General features: G+C 40.0%; 1 protein-coding gene and 1 long non-coding RNA gene across 2 annotated transcripts in view; both read right to left on the minus strand.

Moving 5' to 3' along the window:
- The window catches only part of sorl1 (sortilin-related receptor, L(DLR class) A repeats containing), a 54457-nt gene extending 40854 nt beyond the window's left edge, over positions 1–13603 (minus strand). The window contains exons 1-3 of the mRNA XM_025055217.1: positions 13124–13603; positions 2896–3012; positions 1284–1418 (exon numbers count right to left, since the gene is read on the minus strand). Of these exons, the coding sequence (XP_024910985.1) occupies positions 1284–1418; positions 2896–3012; positions 13124–13444 (573 nt within the window). The 5' untranslated portion in view covers positions 13445–13603. The remainder of the gene's footprint in view (positions 1–1283; positions 1419–2895; positions 3013–13123) is intronic.
- Positions 13604–15974: 2371 nt separating this feature from the next.
- Positions 15975–18204, minus strand: LOC103377769 (uncharacterized). The gene is made up of 4 exons (XR_521444.1): positions 18139–18204; positions 16896–17004; positions 16708–16759; positions 15975–16197 (listed from the first exon to the last, which is right to left on the minus strand). It is a non-coding gene; the product is annotated as an uncharacterized LOC103377769 (long non-coding RNA).
- Positions 18205–18265: the final 61 nt, after the last annotated feature.

An 18265-nucleotide genomic window follows, 5' to 3' on the forward strand; every position in this document is an offset into this window, starting at 1 on the left:
GGACTGGGCTTCAGGTACAAAAGGTTGTTTCATGTTTCTTGGAACCAGGGCAGTTAAAAAAAAAAAAGAAGGAACAGCGAAGCCAGTAACACTGTAACTGGCTTTAATCATCTTCATCTGGATTCGCCAGCAATTTAGGAGTACTTTTGCTTGACGAAGAGTAACTCATAGCAGATTTCAAAAAACGAAAAAAAAAAAACCCGAGGCAGACATATTTGTCATTTTTTGTGTTAACCCACAAAGACTTTAAATGCTGCAGTTCCTAAAGTGTCAATTTACAAGTTTCACAGCTAAGACCCAAGTATGATGATCCTAATGAACGATCCGACGCAACAGTCTCCATCATCTAGGATTCATGGATGGATTTAAAAACCAAAGTAATAAATTAAAAAAAAAACTAACAAATTTAGGGGGTTGTTTAAAAATGTCCTTCTAGTGTGTCCTACACAGTGGAACAGGGGTTGGTGCTCTGGCCTTACATCAGGGAGATCACCAGTTCCATCCCCAGTGATAAGTGATGGTCATTCTGTTTTCTGCAAAACCAGCAGGTACCGGTCAACTGTTCACCCTTAACTGACCGCACGGTGTGAACGTGTCTATGAATGGGGGTCTCTGTATGTGGTGGACTGGAGAACTGCAGCCCAGGCCAAATCATTTCCCAACGAAAATATATGAACGAATGCACAGAGTGAATGGTCTGCACGTTATAATCCATCTAAAGTCCAACTGTAAAAAGCGCCGCAAGAGACGGTGGAGAGTTAAAACCAAATGCTAGTGAAAAGTGAAACTCTGTGAGTAACATTTTGTGTTTGAATTTCGCCAACTCATCCAAAGGCAGTTAAAACGTTTTTTTTTTTCACCCTCAAATGCATCTGGATAAAAACCCTCATAGTGAAGGCCGAGGTTTGAACGCTGACCTACACAGTGGTATCTGTACACTTTTTGAAGCCTCCGTGCGACCACAATAATAGACATATTACATTTAAAAAACTTTGGTCGTGGAGAGATTTGTCTGCACTGCTCCATGGCCAAAATCTGTCTGATAATCTTTGAACTTGTACTTAATAATTCAAGGAAAAGATCCTGGTCTTCAAGAATTGTATTTTTGGATGCCATAAAAAAAGTTGTTATTTAGTGTTAAAGGCCAGTTCACAGAAGTTGACTGATAGAAAAAAGTTTCCAAACAGGAACCTGAGATGGTGAAAGCAGAAGTGATTACAACAAAATCTAATCAAAACAAAACAACAAGATGAAACTGGAAGATAGAAAAGACTGTGACTCACCCTCCTGTTGTCGGCTGGGCTGTGGTAAAACTGGGAGATGACCTGCTTCGTGCCTTCCTTGAACTTGGTCGCTGAAAGCTGAAACTTTTCTGAGATAAGCAGGAACGTCGTCCCGTAGTCGTAGGACACGTAGACCTTGAGACAACAGCGAGAAGAGCAGCAAGCAGTCAGTACGTGGTCAAAAAGTCAAAGAGTTCTACCTGAATTGGAATAAAATAGTTATGAAAAAAATTGATATTTTTCTTTTTCAGCGACGGTGAGTCCATCAGAGAATTTCTGCTATGTAGAATTATGAGGATTTTTTTTATATATATCATCAGAGAATTTCTTCTTTGTAGAATTATGAGAAATTTTTTTTTTGCAGTCAAAGGCTCAGATGGTGAAGGATCACCACAAAAATGCTGCGAAGCCGAAATCATTTTAACAGCTTTCCATTTAAGTTTGGCCAAAAACTTGACATCGACCCTGATTTCAAATTTGTTTACACCACCACTCAACACTTGACCAAAATATGATAATGAAACTTGAAGTTATTTAAGACGTGTCTCGACAAGGTTCAGTTATTAAAATCCAACACCTTTTGAATTGATTCGGATGATTTTTTGAATCAGATCTTTTCCCACTGACCTTCTTCTTCTACTAATACTTAAAGCAGAAGAAAAATGCAGGTAAAATCAATGGTTCTGGACTGTGTAAGTATTGTAATTATTCTACTTTGACCAGTAGTGTGTTTCCTCTCTGTTGGTGTGTGTGTGTGGTGCTGGTCAGCCCTGAAGCAGGCGCGCACACACACACACACACACACGTATTCTTTATGTGAACAATAAAGACCGGGCTGTGCCACTGCACACACAGACTGTTGCCAGACTGTTGCCAGACTGTTACCTCAGCAGTTTAATGAAAACAGTATCAATAACAATAAACTTTTATGACCACATTTTCCTCAAACTGGGGGGAAAATGCAACTGGCAAAATAACCCTGTGCTAAAATTAGTATTTTTATAGTCACCGAACCCAGTGAGAAACAAATGTGACGACCAAAACCTGGGCGTTGGGGGAGAATTGATCGTAACATTTAAAAGAAAAACAACATAAAAAAACGGCACTAAACGCACCACGGGTAATCAGGTAACCAGGTCTGATATGCTCCACACATTGATAGAAAAGTTGCCATCTTTAGAATGTAAATTCAGTTTGTAAAATTAGTTCAACTTCTCTCAGTCGTTGTGTTTAAATTGTACGACACGTTGGCTGAACTTGTCTCTCTGAGAATGTCTCCGTCATTTGCTCGAGGTAAATAATATTACCATTTATATTTATTAAAGTGTTAGCAGAAGAATGTCAACACGGCACCTGATCGTCACATCAGGTCAGACAAATATTAGGTTCTGTTGAATTCCACTCACGGTGTGGCCCACGCTCACAAAGAACTGACTACGGCTGATGACATGAACACCAAAATCACTTTGCCAGAGGGCCTAGCACGGCGATTCTCAGCTGACAGTGCAGGTGTGGTTACAGTATGGACTGACGCCATCACAAACAAACACAACTTGAGGTGAAAACCAGTCCATCTACAGGCTGTGTAAACATGTACAGTAGCTGCTCTTACAGAGCTGGTTTTTGGCCCCGTGGCTGCAGCACTGTCCCGCGCCAAGGCTACAATGACGTTGCTCTTCTCTCCAGCCCAGTGGACGACCATCTGATTATGAGAGTCGTTCAGGTTGGCCTGCAAGAGACAGAGAAGAGACAGAAAATGGAAGGATTAAAAAAAAGAAATAAGAGACAAAATGTAGCAGAGAAACTGTGTTAATGCAGGAAAAAAATGGAGCCGGTGTCGGTTGAGGCTGAACTGATAAAACCAGTGCTGCACAGATGTGAAATCAGTCCAATCATGCTTTTAACTTTTCACTAAACAACACCTTTATGTATAACAGTTAAAGAATATACGAGATTTATAGTTGGGTTCTTGTTGTGTCAGTCAAGCTGAAGACAACTGAATATGTTAGCAGGTCCATTTAGCATTAAAAAAAACAATTTCTCACAACATGGATATGTCACATTTTTAGACTACAATGATATTTTAATGCAATCTAATTAAAAAAAAAAAACGGACAAATTGTTCAGGCCAAACGGTCGTCGTCTAAGGCTTTTCTTCATACATATCACTGTGCTGTGACTCACAGTCCCTCCTTCAGTTCACCTCCCATCATCCAAATAGATCAATAAAAAGAAATGGCCGTTTTCATCTTTTTCATTGTCACTGGTCTTCCATCTCATCTCCAGGCTGCTTTCCTTGCATTATATTTTATTGATGATCCCCTCAGAGCAAGATGTGTGTGTGTGTGTGTGTGTGTGTGGGGGGGGGGTGCTAGGGGGGGGGGGGCTTTTCCATTTAAGCCTTTTGGGCACTTTTACAATGTTGTAGTAAATAACTGCAACAAGTTTGCGTCTGCTGTCTTTGTCAGCTGTGTGCTGATCCGGCACTCAGCTCAGTTCTGCTTTGTAACTTCTAAGATGGTTATGAAAAGGCCGTGACAAAATGCTGGTGGCAAAACACACCAACATATCAATTCAGTCACAGCTCAGACATTTCAAAAGGCACTGAGCCCAGTGAGGTATTAGTAAACCTGAACCGTTGTTGAAATTTCTTTCAGGCTCAGCTTCCATCAAATCCACCTCTCATTGTCGCCGATTACACCTCAGATTATTGGCATTGTTGTTGTTGGAATTTGAATCACGCAGTGATCTTGTACAGGTGGCGCTGGAGCCAATCCCAGCATTCATTGGGCCACCCAGGACTGTTGTCTGGCCCACCACAGGGCCACACATAGAGACAACCAACCATCCACATCCACATCCATCCCAATGAAAAAACTGAAAGCGTAGCAATACCCAAAATCCTCTGTGTTTTTGAACGGTAGGATGAAGCTGCATTACCTTAGAATTACCTTAACATTAACCAAGCACCCCTTCAACGTGTGGTCCACCTTAACATTAACCAAGCACCCCTTCATTGGTGGTCTACTGTGGGATTTCATAGTGATTTCAATTGCACAGCGATAGAAGGTTTGGTTAAGCTCCCTATTCTGGTGACAAGCAGTGTGGCCTACATTAATAGAAAAAAAATACAAAGTAACCAGGTTTAGAAAGACTGCTTCAACAATGAAACGAACAGTTATTTCAAAAAGTCAATAAATGAACAAAAGCGTGACAAAGATGATCCAGTAAAAGCAGTGAATGAACTAATGGAATCCAAAGAATGCTGCTTTTTACATTACAGTATCTTTAAAGTGAAAATGATGACTGCCGTATGCGATAAGCAACATCTTTCATTCCAATTGTTATAGAGTGAAATGGTCTGTAAAGTAAAGAACTATATGAATGTGTTTTTCTTTTTAAAAAAAACAACAGCACATTAACGTCGTTGGCTTATCCTTCACCTGCTTTAGTAAACATCGCTCTCCTGCACCTCCTCCACATTTCTCCTCTGTGTTCCTCCCTCAGGGCCACAGCAGTAAAAGACAGGACTGGTGGTTGGGTCAAGGTGTTAGGACAGTAAATCTCTTCATTTCAGGCTTCACTGCCCACAGTGTGAATGAACCCAAACAGTTCCAGCAGCTCCTGCAGATTAGCTCGCATGAATCGGAGACAATCGTCGGTAACTGCAGAGACCGGGACTGTTTGCCAGGTTGCAGCAAATTGAACCCTCGAGGTTCTTCTCTCATTGGCCGGACACTGCTCTGATAGCGGTGACCAGCCAATGAGTGTATGATGTAGGCCGAAACACGACAATATATGTAATACGTTAAATACAGTTCTATTTCCCATCATGCAATGGTACTTCTAATATAATGTATCTAGGACAGCAAGCAGGCCATGAACCATCACAGAGAAGAAGACCTGTCGTGACAGACTGCTGTCATCCATTAACTATGGATGATGACAATTCAGATACATAAATATTGTACATGTGGAGATGTGTTGTTAAATAGTGCTGAAAAATCACTTGCAGATTTGAATTACGTTATTACAAACTACAAGTGAGACCGAGTATCGTTTTGGATATTGAAACATTTTTGGGACAAGACAGGTCTTAGTATCAGATGGTTAAATACCATGGGCTGTGGTTGCTCATCTCCATTGAGCACGATAGTCATTTTGGTCAATGTTTAAAGTTAGTGTAAGTCCTGATAGTGGAAAACATCTGACATAGAAAAGAAATATTATCTGCGTATAATTTAAAGACATTCAGGGCTGTAATGACAGATGAGGGCCAACAGTCCGTTCTACACTTAAACGTTTCCCGTTCTTTGATCATCAGTTAATGATCTTCTACAGAATCGTGACAATATCTTTGACCCAAGGAGGAAATGAAGCCTGGGATGGATTAGGATTAGATTATCCGCATACAGGACTGTCAGATCTTTTTAAATGTTCAGTTGCGTCCTATGAAGGATGTAGAGGCTGCTCTGGGACACAGCTTTTTTCTATTTGCTATGAAAAAACCCAAGTTGCCGCAGGAGTAGTGGTTGTAACAAGTATGTCTTCAGTCAGAGCGGGGGGAAACTTAAATCTATGTGTGTAGAAAATAAGAGCATTAAGGCGAACACTGGTTCTGGTGAAACATATCACATTCGAAAACATTATCTCGAAAAGATGAAAAAGTAAAGGGTGTTCACTGGTAGAAATGGTGTATTTTTAACTTACAGAGCAGTCCACTTTGTACTGGACTTCCCATATAAATATGTGATTTATATTTCTGAGGATAACAGCGCTTTGCAAAAGAGGCAGCAACCTGGTACAATGATGACACAGGCTGAAACATTTTCAGCCTTTCCATCCATCTGTCTCTATCTCACAACCTCGCCCAAAGCACAAACGTACAAACTGTTCATACCCAACACAGGGAACACTGCACTTTTCTCGTGCCGTGAATGATTTGCATTGTGGTTTTAGACATAAAACCCCTCAGTTGACTAAAATATTTCCTTCACTGCTGGGCCACCCAAAGTAGTAGGGGAGATACCCCATTTTCCTTCAGAACAACATTTTCTTTTACTATCAGTGGGCCCAAATTTTACGAGATGATAAACCTCACTATGTTCATGCGCCTACTGGTCCGTACAACCGCACAAAATCAAGGCAAAATATACAACGTGAAAGGAAAAAGTGAATTTACACTTTTGTGTGTGGATTTTCTCCAGTCCATCTGACAATTTAAATTGACCATTGCTCACAACAACAGATCAAGATTTACTTTAAACTAAAATGCCCAGTCATTGAAGTCACTTCTGTGGATGGTCCACCAAATTTACATTTAGTGTCTGTACTAATACACTCTTACTGAGGTCTTAAATTTCACAGACAAAAGCGTCAACATTACAAAGGACCAGCAGCTGTACAGCACCTACGATGGTCCTATACCAAACCTCACCATAATCGATTCCCCTGAACACTGGGCTTTGTCACTGAGTCATATTGCTGTCAGACTTTCTTTAGCTAACAAGACATTACATGCTGCTGAGAGACACGTCACATTCCTCATTTGTGCTTGGACCCAAATGAAAGGCGGTGGAATAACTGGAAGGGACGCAGTCCTTCATTACTGGATGAATTACAATCAAAAACAATCTTCGCCAGAAAAGCACGACTCACTAATGCATGTTGTGTCTTTAAGTGGAGAAAAGTACTGTGTATTCGTACCACCAAACCATATTTTCCAGTGTTTAGTATTCGTAAGGCATGTTAATTGCCATGAGACGGAGAGAGTGTGTAAAAAGAATGTTATTGGCCAAGCAGTGATGCAGGACTAGTCTTGTACTGAGACAAATGAACAAGACAGACAAGACATGTCGGAGCTTAGAGGAACTGTGAAAACACAGCAAAGCAAACAGAACAACATACTGTATCATGCTAGAACACAGCAAAGCAAACAGAACAACATATCATGCTAACTGGAAGCATTAGCATGATACAGTATGATCTATACAGTATGATCTATAGCATACTTCAGGAGCTACAATCTGTTACTACGAACCTGTAGAAACAGTTATCTCTCTAAACCGTAAAAACACTTTTTTTATATATATGACATTTATCAGGAGAAATCTGATATTAATCTAGAAATCTTCATCAATTCATAGTTATGCATTTTTATACGAGGATAATTATTTAAACAGTCCTATAAGAAAAACCTGAACTAAACAAATTATTTCCCTGGTGCACTGAGACTTCACCCTAGTTCCAACGTTGTTGGATGCAGTTAAGAACAGCTGTGAAACCTCGTCTTTTTACAGCGTACACTTTAGTGTATCGGAATGACAATTATGATCCTTTTCGTAGCCAAACATTCCTGTGGCACTCTCCATATGGCATCTTACCACAAATGTTATTTTTAAGTCAACAATAATCAAACAACTCTTGGTTACTCTTCGACATGCCTTGGCCTTGATGAACATACATTTTGAGTTAATAAGTGTTGGTGTTTTAATGTTATTATCTTTGCTAATGCACCGTCTCTTCCACTGAGACATTTTGTTAGATGACTGTTTTGAAAAAGGTTCAAATTCAAATTTGACCTAATTTTCCCGACTGGTACTGAGAAGCACCCAAATCCCCCCTCTCCTCGGCTCTCTTTTATTCAACAGCTCAGGCATATTGGGAGGGGGTCGGGTGGGTATCATAGCCATAGAGTGTTGGCAGGAGAGTCCCATCTCTAACAATGACATCAGCTCTGCAGGACTGGCAAGCAACGAGGTCTCGCTGTGTCTCAACAGATGCTGAGCACAGTTTGCAGAGTTTGCTTTTTATGTTAGGACTTAGTTTGTACTTCTACGACTACAGAGAAAATACATCACTTAGTCATAGTCAAAAGGTAGTACTACAGGACGGTCTCGTCCACGTCATTCCTCACTGGGAGGACATGTAAATGCGGACTTCAAAATAAAAGGCTCTAAAGTCCCTAGAGTGCATGAAATCAAAGAAGGCAAGAGGTATAGAGTACATCTTTCGGTCAAGATATTTATTCTGAGGAATGCATGAATACAATATTAAACCAGTGCGAAAGTGAGTGATCGGGAAGTCTTAGCTGGACACAAACACCAAAAGAAAGTCCTACCCCAGTCTATGCTGACCTAAAATCATCACAACGTGACCCTACTTTACCCCCCCCCCCCCCCCCCCCCCCCCGGCAGGTGCACAGTACTGTAGACTCGTATGGCTCTTGAAGATAACCAGTCAGACCTGCTGATACTTGAAATTTACCAAATTGTATCACATGTATAAAATAGTTTTTTTTTTACATTTCTGAGGTTAAACCCTTAAACCTCACATTTAAAGCTTGACATAATCCTGCAGCTACGTCTGCATGCACGCTGACTGGTGATGCGTAGCAGCAGCAGAGGAGCAACAGCACAGCAGTAGTCCGGTTTGGCCGTGGTCCAAGATCTGACAATGTAGTCATCAGACCTCAAATAACACCCAACCACCAAGGATAGGGCAGACTCTACAGCATGAGCCAAAACAACGGGGAATTTAAGTAGTCTTATTAATCATTCACTGCGAGCTGTCTTGCTGACACCCAACAAGGTAACTGAATATGACGGAAACTGGGACGTAGCGCCACCTTTTGTAGCTGAGTCATACCACATAATAAAAAAGAATTTTGACTTGATGAAGTTTTTTTTTTTTTTTTACACCTGGTACTATTCCAAATTGACCATTTCATGTAACAGAAATAACAACAAGTCTTTTTTTTTAGCCTAAATTATTCAACAATATTTAACTACAATTAAACATTACATCACATGACACCACACAGTGCTGCTAGCCCAAGTGTGTCCTCTGTTGCTATATTTTGTTAATACATTTCCAAGAGTCTAGAGAAGCCATTTTAAAACACCTGCAGTTAAAGGTCATTTTGGGTCAGTGATTGTTTTAATGATTCAGTCATTACTCTAGCACTGCAAAATGGAATTCAATGACGAAAGAGAACACACAGCATTATTTTAGTTTTGGGTTAGTGTTTGAATTAGGATTAGGGCGGGGCTAACAGTTAGATATTTATTTGTGTTGTTGGTGACTAGTGTAAGACTGTGGAATGCTTATAGAGTATTCTTAGTGAGAAGAGTAGAGCAGTCTAAGAGTAGTATTCATAGAAATACAAAAACAAATGTGTGTGTGTGTGTTTCTGGGAAAGCTGAACTTCTGGAGACACTTTGAGAACAGGTCCCTCCTGAATGATGCCTGTTTGATGGTTTGAGATTAAGATTAGGATTAGATCAGAGGGAGCCGCGCATGAGTTAGCATATCGAGCTAGGGAATGCGTGTGTGTATAAATGAAGTGCTTACCAAACACTAAAGCCACTTTGAGCGTGTATGTGTGGTGCAGGATGTTTGAGGTTACACATCACTGCACACCACTGTGGTGAGACAATCGAAGATTTCAGTTGTACATTTGTTCACCTTGACAGCTGTATTTGTGTGGTTGTAGTGAACCCCAATATTAAAATACTCCCGTGGTGTAGTTCTTGGGAAAACAATGTAAATGTGTGCGTGTGGTAAACCAAAGAAAATGTGCCTACATCTCTCTGACCAAAATATGGAGGGAGCAAAATACCAGTGTTGTGGTTTACTACTGTTTGTTTACGGTTTAGTCTGGTGCGAGTACATAATGATTAGCCGGGGTAATTGTACCATTAGGGGGCCAGGAATAGCAGTGACACTGTCTCTGCACTGAAACAACAACAACAACAACAACAGCAGCAGCAGCAGCAGCAGGTGGAACAACAGCGGATATAAAGATTTAGTGCTTTCTAACAGGATGTTCCCCCCACAGCAGTCAGGGCCTCGTCACTAAGGAAGAAACACGGTCTATAAAATGGGAAGACTAAATTATATAGGCAACTAAGCATGTTAGAAGGTAAGTCTACACGATGACACGACGGTTGAAAAAAAAGGTTTCATTAACCTATAATAAATGAGCCGCTGCTTCACTCCCAACAGGTGCTAATTACTGTGTAACCCCGATGTACACCTCACTTATTACACTGATGGAGTGAAATTCTGCATGAACACTAAAAAGCTGGTTCAAAGTGGTAATTGGAACATGGAATGGCATTCTTAAAGATGTCATTTAATATTAACTAACATGACACCAGAGCACCAGATCAGCAATAATGTTTGATAAACTGTTTTTAATTAGACCAGGTGCACACACCTTTCCTGGTTACTGATTAAGTTTGACTGAGTCACCGTGACAACAGTGTTGTGAACAAACTCTCACCTTTCAGTTAATCACATGACCACAGCCTGTCTAAAGTTACTTCCTGTTTAAAAGCACAAATAAAGTTGCAGAAACACAACGTGTCACTTACGTTTAGTAACAACATGAGTGTTTGTCAATTCAGGCTGTGGTTTCAGAATTTTTTTTTTTTTTTTACAGCCCACACAATACCTATACACCCACTGAAAAACACCCAGCTGCTGCTAACAGTTAATGAGGTAAACATTAGTTTTTTCTGTATAACTGTTTTCTCATGTGTGCAGTACCTGACTGACATTTACCTTCGAGTTAAGAGTCTTTTAAAGGTTGACTAGTGTAAACAAATAACATGAAAACTTCATTACTTCATTATGTGACCACAAACCTTCTCCTTCCTGTCTCTCTGTCACTGTGAGTGTCTTTTTTGGAACCTGTTCAGTTCATGCCTCTAAACCACAGAATTATAATTCTCAGAACTGTTATATTTTGATGTGGTTTCGACCATCTAACATTACTCTTACGTACACACTGCGGTGATTCTGGCAGAATTACATCTGGATTTCAAGTGAAAATGTTGTAAAACAATGGCGTAATTCTGAATCGCAGCTTGCAAAAATGATTAAACTGGTTGACTGTGTTGTTAAACTGGTTGACTGTGTTGTTAGTGGGTCCACGTACAGTTAGTGCAGCACTGAAATGCAATTTAATTCTAATTCCTATAATAACAATAACAACACTCCTGTCTAGGCGAGGCCAGTAAACAAGCATGAATTGAAATTAAAAAGCGAAAGATTCCACTTATCATTTGGTGCATGAAAAGCAGACAGTGGTTAAATGGTCTGATCAGAGTGCCTTGATGTTGACACAAAATGACAGTTAAAAGAATCAACAATGACCAAGAGGAACAACAAAAAAAAACATAAGTAAAAGGAACTCTCACTGTTTCCACTTATTTATCAACATCCTCTAATATTTGTCAAAATGTGTCAAACTCAAGGCTCAACAGCCCAATCTGGCCCATCAGGTCATCTTATGCGGCCCACCAGAGCTTCACGTGTGTCTGGTTGTCTAAAGAGCTAAGGTGCACTCAATATTCTCATTATATCTGGTTAAAGCATCATCAGTTCTAGACTGTTCTAGAAACGTTGCTCCTGTTCAGCTCACGACTAAGACCTGGAGGATCCAACCGGATCTGAGGCGGTTGTGTTTACAACCTCTGTGAGCTGCAGGGTCAAATGCTCACATGGGTGGACGTCAGCTTCTAAGGTCAATGGAGCGGCAGCAGCTCCACTTGCTCCTGTTCAGCTCACGACTAAGACTTGGAGTGGTTACGGTTGACACCTCTGATTTAGCCAATCCGTGCACTACGTTTTGTACAGGTCCCATTTGCCTGCCAGTCCTATCAGTGTTTATGACTGGGTGTGAAAGATGGAGACAGTGAGTAACTTCTAGCTCCCAGCCTTTGTGTGTGTGTGTGTGTGTTTACATTCATCTCACTTCTTCTGTTTACATCATAAACACACATTTAGCAACATCACTCTGTTAATAATCTCCCCCATGTGGCACATAAAAGAATTGAATTTAAAATTGATTTTCAGATCAGCTATCCTCCTGGCAATAGCTTCGCAGCCCCCAGGGGACCCACCCCTCAGTTTGGGAACCAATGCCTTTGCTTAAAGATATTGTATACAGTTTGTCACATGTACAGGTATGTAGAAATGTGTGGTTGATTTCAACATATGCTCTGGAGACAGCAGGTGAAAAAAAAAATTCACTCTCAGCCAGAACCAGTTCTTCTTGCATCTCCTTCCTCTCTTTTTGATCAACTGAAACTAACTTTTGGTGTAAAAAAAAAAATCATCACTTGTTTCCTCACTGACAACATCAACTTCATACTGAAACCACTTATATCAACACAGGCTCTTTCTGGATTGGAGCCAGGGCAGGACAAGGACAGGATATTTAACTAGTGTCAGTTAACTGGTTCTGCCAGTTAACTGACACTAGTTAAAGTTTAGGTGAAGATTCAAATCGTTGTTGGGTTAGACGTTAGCATGAGGTTTAACAGGGTGGTGGTCGAGGTGAAGGATAAGTTTTAGCTGGTGCTGTCAAAAATGAATGAAAACAAACGCAGTGTCCTAAAAAAAGGGTTTTTTTTAACGACATACGGTTTCCGTGAAGCTGCGCTTTCATTCTTACTGTGATGTAAAGGCTGTTCAACTCCAGCCAATTCAACCTGAGTGTTAGGGGATCCTGTTGTTTGAGTTACCATTCATTTTAAACGCCTGTGTGCTGAGCTGTAACGTCTCTCGGCTCCACTAAGGACACCAGGTGAAACGCGTTCTCCTCTCTTTACTGCCTTTGCTGCTCGGAGGCACAATGGACCACTTTTTCCTCTCCACACAACAGTGAAACACAACAACAACAAGGTGCAATAATGATGGCACTTAAAAACAACCCTGCACAAGCATGCATCATTTTCTCCAAAGTCATTCTCGGGGGAGAACACCAGCCTCAGGCGATGCAAACCGCCCCGACTGAGGTGAACAGTTATCACAGGGATGCCTTTCATTACCTGTCCGTACACCCTTGGCATGGCCGATTCTCCGCTACTCCGGCGGCTTCGATGCTGCGGGTTGGTACCAGAGATCGACCCGCCTTTAGGGGTACTACGGTCGGCCAGGGGCAGCGCTGGAGCTGCGGCGCCACCTCCACCTCCATCTGGAGAAAGCACATCAGCTTCTATAGTGAAAAAGCCCCTGTTTTGAGGAGGCATGAACCGCTGCTCCAAATGTGAACGAAGCGTCGATGAATTTATTCCACCAAAGGCGAGGACGACTAAATATAACGCACACCGAAGAGAAGACTGCATCCTGACCGCCTGTGATATCGCCATGTTTGTGTACGTTTGGCTGAGAATTAGGTAAGGGACAGAAAGAGCTCCTTCTACAGGCAGCGATGTCCCCGATGCTGCGTTCACTGACCATGGGAATGTCGGAAATCAGGAAACTTCACACCGCACCGCATGCAAAGTGTTGTTGTTTTTCCAACGTTGACTCGCTCTCTGAACATATACGTACCAGGGGTAACTGATGTAGAAAATAAATAAATACATTTTTTATATCGCATACGACCTTTATCTTACATGAGTGTGTGTGAAAAATAAATAACAATAGCATTGGCTAGGAAGATTATTTACGCTGACGCTGTCCTTCAGACGATTCCGATTAAAACATTACTTGTGGTTATACTTTAATATAAGCCTTATCTATTGTGCTAAATCCACGAATGATAAATAGAAAAGCGAATTTATTCTATATACTTTAAAAAATAATTAAACGTTGAAGGTGCTGTCTTTGGACCTATGTTTGATATTGAGAGAACACGACAACACAGGTCCCGGTTTGTTGTATCATATAAACATTAAACATAAATAAAGCACAGGGATGAGAATAACATTTCTAATGTTCAAAGAACCTATCGATCCAAGTGCGGTGGTTCTCAAACTGAGGTATGAGTACCATTGACATTACTTGGGCTTCCTCTAGTGGTGGACTGGTGATTTTATTTAAACTGCATTTGGTCAAATGCAAAGGCTTAAAACGGGGTAGTTCTTCCTCATTCGAGAGAGGAACTCTCAAAAGAATCGATGGAACCAGAAGAATAATAATGGTACAAACTGCCCTCCTGATACCAGAGACATAGAAAGTAAACAAACCAGGGTAGTTTGTGTGAAACTAACTTCGAGCACCAAGCTATGACTCTAACAGCAGACTAAATTTCATCGCTCATGTTACGTTATGTTTGGTGTAATATATTCCTAAACAAATCATCGGCTGCCTTAAACTGCAAGCAGGTGGAAATTCTGTTCCTAGTACTGCCACAAGAGGGCGCAGTGAGCTAATAATTCAGACTTGAGTAAAAAACAAATGATGCAGATTTGATACGAAAAAAGAACGTAAACATTTCTTTAGTACATTGAAATAATTAGGAATGGAACAGTGCACCACAGAAATTCATACATGAAAAAATTACTACAATACTATATTTTTTTCATCAGTTACTCTATGTTTAAAGACCTTTAACATCATTTCCCCTTATGAGTCATATGACAATACTCATGATACACCCTTGTTTTCTTCACAATGTTAGTACGCACTGACTGGTGTTTACCCAACACACCAAGCAGTGGGTAGTTATCCTCTCCCCTTCTTATATGGCTTATATCCTCCACATTTCTTTCATTTACCTACATCCTTATAGTTTTGGTCTTCTCTTGTGACTTAAAAACAAAATCCCTGCTGAAATTGCCTGCTTTATTGCAGGGCTACTTAATAAGAGCTACATTTTGGGCCAGACTTTCACAAACACCTGTGTCAGGCATATGTTTTGGTGACTAATCAAAAGGAAGTGACTGCAAAATGCGAATCAAAATATATGAAAGTATTGGAAATAAAACAATTAAATGTTTCACATTCACACTCAAAATAAACAGATCAGAGTTTGGAGGCAAAGTAATGTTGGGGTAAAACAACAATTTTTCATTGAAAATTTTACATTATTGTTTGATTCAAATGCTAACACAGAAAAAAAAAAGTTTGTGGATTGCATGTTCACAGACTATGGAGAGTGTTGCATTCATGGTCTGTTCCACTGTAGAAACCTGGGAATTACTGGCCACTCATCAAACTACTAAACTCAAACGATCGTCTGTGAATCACTGCTCCACTTACTAATCTCCCAGAATTCACGTGGGCTTTCTAATACTTTGTAGCTTTGTTTACTAATGCCTCTGTCTTTGTTGTTTTAGTTCCTCTGTAGTCACAGTCGGTGAACATGATCGTCAGGCTCACCAATAAGATGCTGCGTGCACTGGAGATGCACCAAAAGAAGAAAGGGGAAGGAGAAGCAGCAGGAGGAATTGAGAAATCCCCGAATACTTTTATATTTAATGATTGCAGGCTTTCAGCTGTGTGATAAAGTCTGCCCACACTGTAGCTGCTGGTTGTCGTCTTTTAATCAGTTGAGACACAGAAACAACTGTAAACGAGTGTTTCATTTCTCTAATTTTCTCAGATTTTATATTTTTCCTTTGTTCTGCACACTCCTCTCTCCACAATACCTGAACAACAAATAAGTATGAGTGTAGTAGGCACTTCAAATCTAAAGGATTTAAGGAGAATGAAAGACGTTTGGATTGAAGCACAGTGGCGAGACCTCCCTAAGAGAAAAGAAAAAAAGAACGAAGGTCTTGTTTCCACAAGAAACTTAAGGATTCATTAAAACCCATTTGAACCCATTTGAATCTCTTGCATTGTAGAAGGATGCAAGTAAACACATAACTATGAACAAAAACCCTGAGTTAAACACTTTCCCAAACTCCCCCTTGTGACAATTTTAAATAACTGCAAGTTTGTGAACAGGACTGCTGTTATCAGTTTACTCAAAAAAATTAAACAAATCTAACTGAATAAATAGCTGCAATCACACATGTTGAATTAGAAATGATTCATAAGTCTAGCAGTAATGATATCCAGCTGTGCCAACAGATGTTTCTTCTTATTTCTAAGTGTGATTTCCAGATTCTTGACTTCAAACAAAAGCTCTTCTGCGTCCTTCATCTGTGCAGTGTCGGCTGCAGCTCTGCTCCTGCAAAAGATCATTGTAAATGATAATAAGGGACAGTCAGTTAATACATCCACAACAGTGTTGTCCCCCAAACCCTTAGAAAAATAACTGTAGTGTTCTTTAGCAGCTGTACAGTATGATACACCATTTAAAATATTGCAGCACCTAGTGGTAAAGGTCTGTTGTTGTTTATTATCTGGGGGTTTTTTATCGAGGGGTTTTAGTTAAGTATTTTTGCTGTGGTCTAATAAAAAAGCTGCATGCTTTTTCCATTTATTTAGTTTAGTTTTTAAAGCTCAGAAATGAACAATTTTTAAACATCATTTCTTGAAACAAACTGTTACAATTAGGAAAGCCCTGTAACAGGTTTCAATCGAGCTGATCCCCCACGGATTTTGACCTGGTGTAAGATGTTGCTCCAAATTAAAAAAAAAAATTAAAATCTCTGAGTTTTAGGGAAAAAACTGCCTCCAGAAAGTGTTTATCTTCTTCTCTTCTTCTTCTCTTTACAGTTAGTGTTCAGTGACTGACCTTAAGTAATCAGCCTGCTGTGACAGCAGCAGGACGATCTCTTTTCTGGCATCTGTCAGACCAAACAAATCACATGGTAAAGATCTCTGTTCATCTGTACCTGTGTTTTCTGAGGGCCTCGTTTCAAAGGGTCTTATTTTAACACTGTAATAAGAGAAAGGAAGATTAAAGATGTGTTGTGAACATACCTGAAACATCAACCTCGAACATTTTGAAATGCTGCATAGTGGATGGTGCAGAGTGACGTCTTCTTCTTTTTAACGGAGGTTGATCTTGATTATCATTTTGATGCTCCATCTATTTTGCAGTCAAGAATAATTTCGTCGATATTTATTCTATGTTATAAAACTATATGTGTGGGCTTGTGTGTGTGTGAACTGTCATGCATGATTACAGTCATGTATTATAGTATTTACTGTAGTTGGGATTACTACTTATAACACTGGACGCAAAACAATGGAATCAAAACTTTAAATTAGGGATGGCCTAATGGAATTGGTCAGATATTGATCAAAAGTTCAGGATCGGATATCGAAAAAAACAACAACTTGTCGGTCCGATCTGATACCAAAACCCAAAGCCGAGAGCCCAATCCTCAGCTGACAGCCAATCATATGCGAGGACAAACTTGGACCATACTATTATGTGAAAGGGGGAAGGGGACAGACGCTCTGAAAGGGCAAGAGTAGTGGTACAGCCCAGGTATACACAGAGCTACAGAGAGACTGATGTAAACTGTAGATACTGTTCTCCTACATCACGCGACTGTTTATGGGTTGTGTTGAGACTTACTGTTTAATTTGGTAATGCCATAATTTTGAATTGGATCTGAATTTAATTTTCATTTTTTTATTTAACTTTATTTAATTTTGATTGAAATTGCAATAACCGCCATATTATTGCAGTAATTTAAAATTGCCACAGGGGGGAGTCCGCGATGGTAATTGAATGGTTTCTTCCATACTAATGTGCTTAAGTTCTGTACTTGTACTTAGATTTTTCACCAAGTGTATTCCGTTCTTAATAACTATGCAAGGGGATTATCTTTCAATTAATTCTCCATAAGATAATCGTTTAATCTGGACATTTCAGGACGTTTACAATAGGTGAAAACCAGTTAATGTTGATCTTCTCCCCAGCCAATTCAATGCTAACTGTCGGGGCAAAAGTCTTTTGGGTTATTGTTAATATACAGGAACATCTTTTATGTGCATAAACTCACTTTACCATTTGTCGATTTTTAAATTACGCATCAATTAACGCAAAGGTAAATGTCTAACTAGCCTACAATAAGAAAATTCAGACGGGTGATAAGCACGTGAGCAGTGTTCAACATATGTAATGCTACATGACTACTATAAAATTAGCATTTATATGTGTTGCCAATGTAAAATTAAACATAGTAAATGAATAAACAATGAGAACACCTACTGTACTGTACAACGTCACACTGGCCAATCTGCGTTGCCTGTACTATGTGTGTGGCCCACAATGGCCATGACTACTATAAAATTAGCATTTATATGTGTTGCCAGTGTAAAATTAAACATAGTAAATG

Source organism: Cynoglossus semilaevis, chromosome 4, assembly GCF_000523025.1.
Source record: "Cynoglossus semilaevis isolate Cse_v1.0 chromosome 4, Cse_v1.0, whole genome shotgun sequence".
Lineage (NCBI taxonomy): Eukaryota > Metazoa > Chordata > Actinopteri > Pleuronectiformes > Cynoglossidae > Cynoglossus > Cynoglossus semilaevis.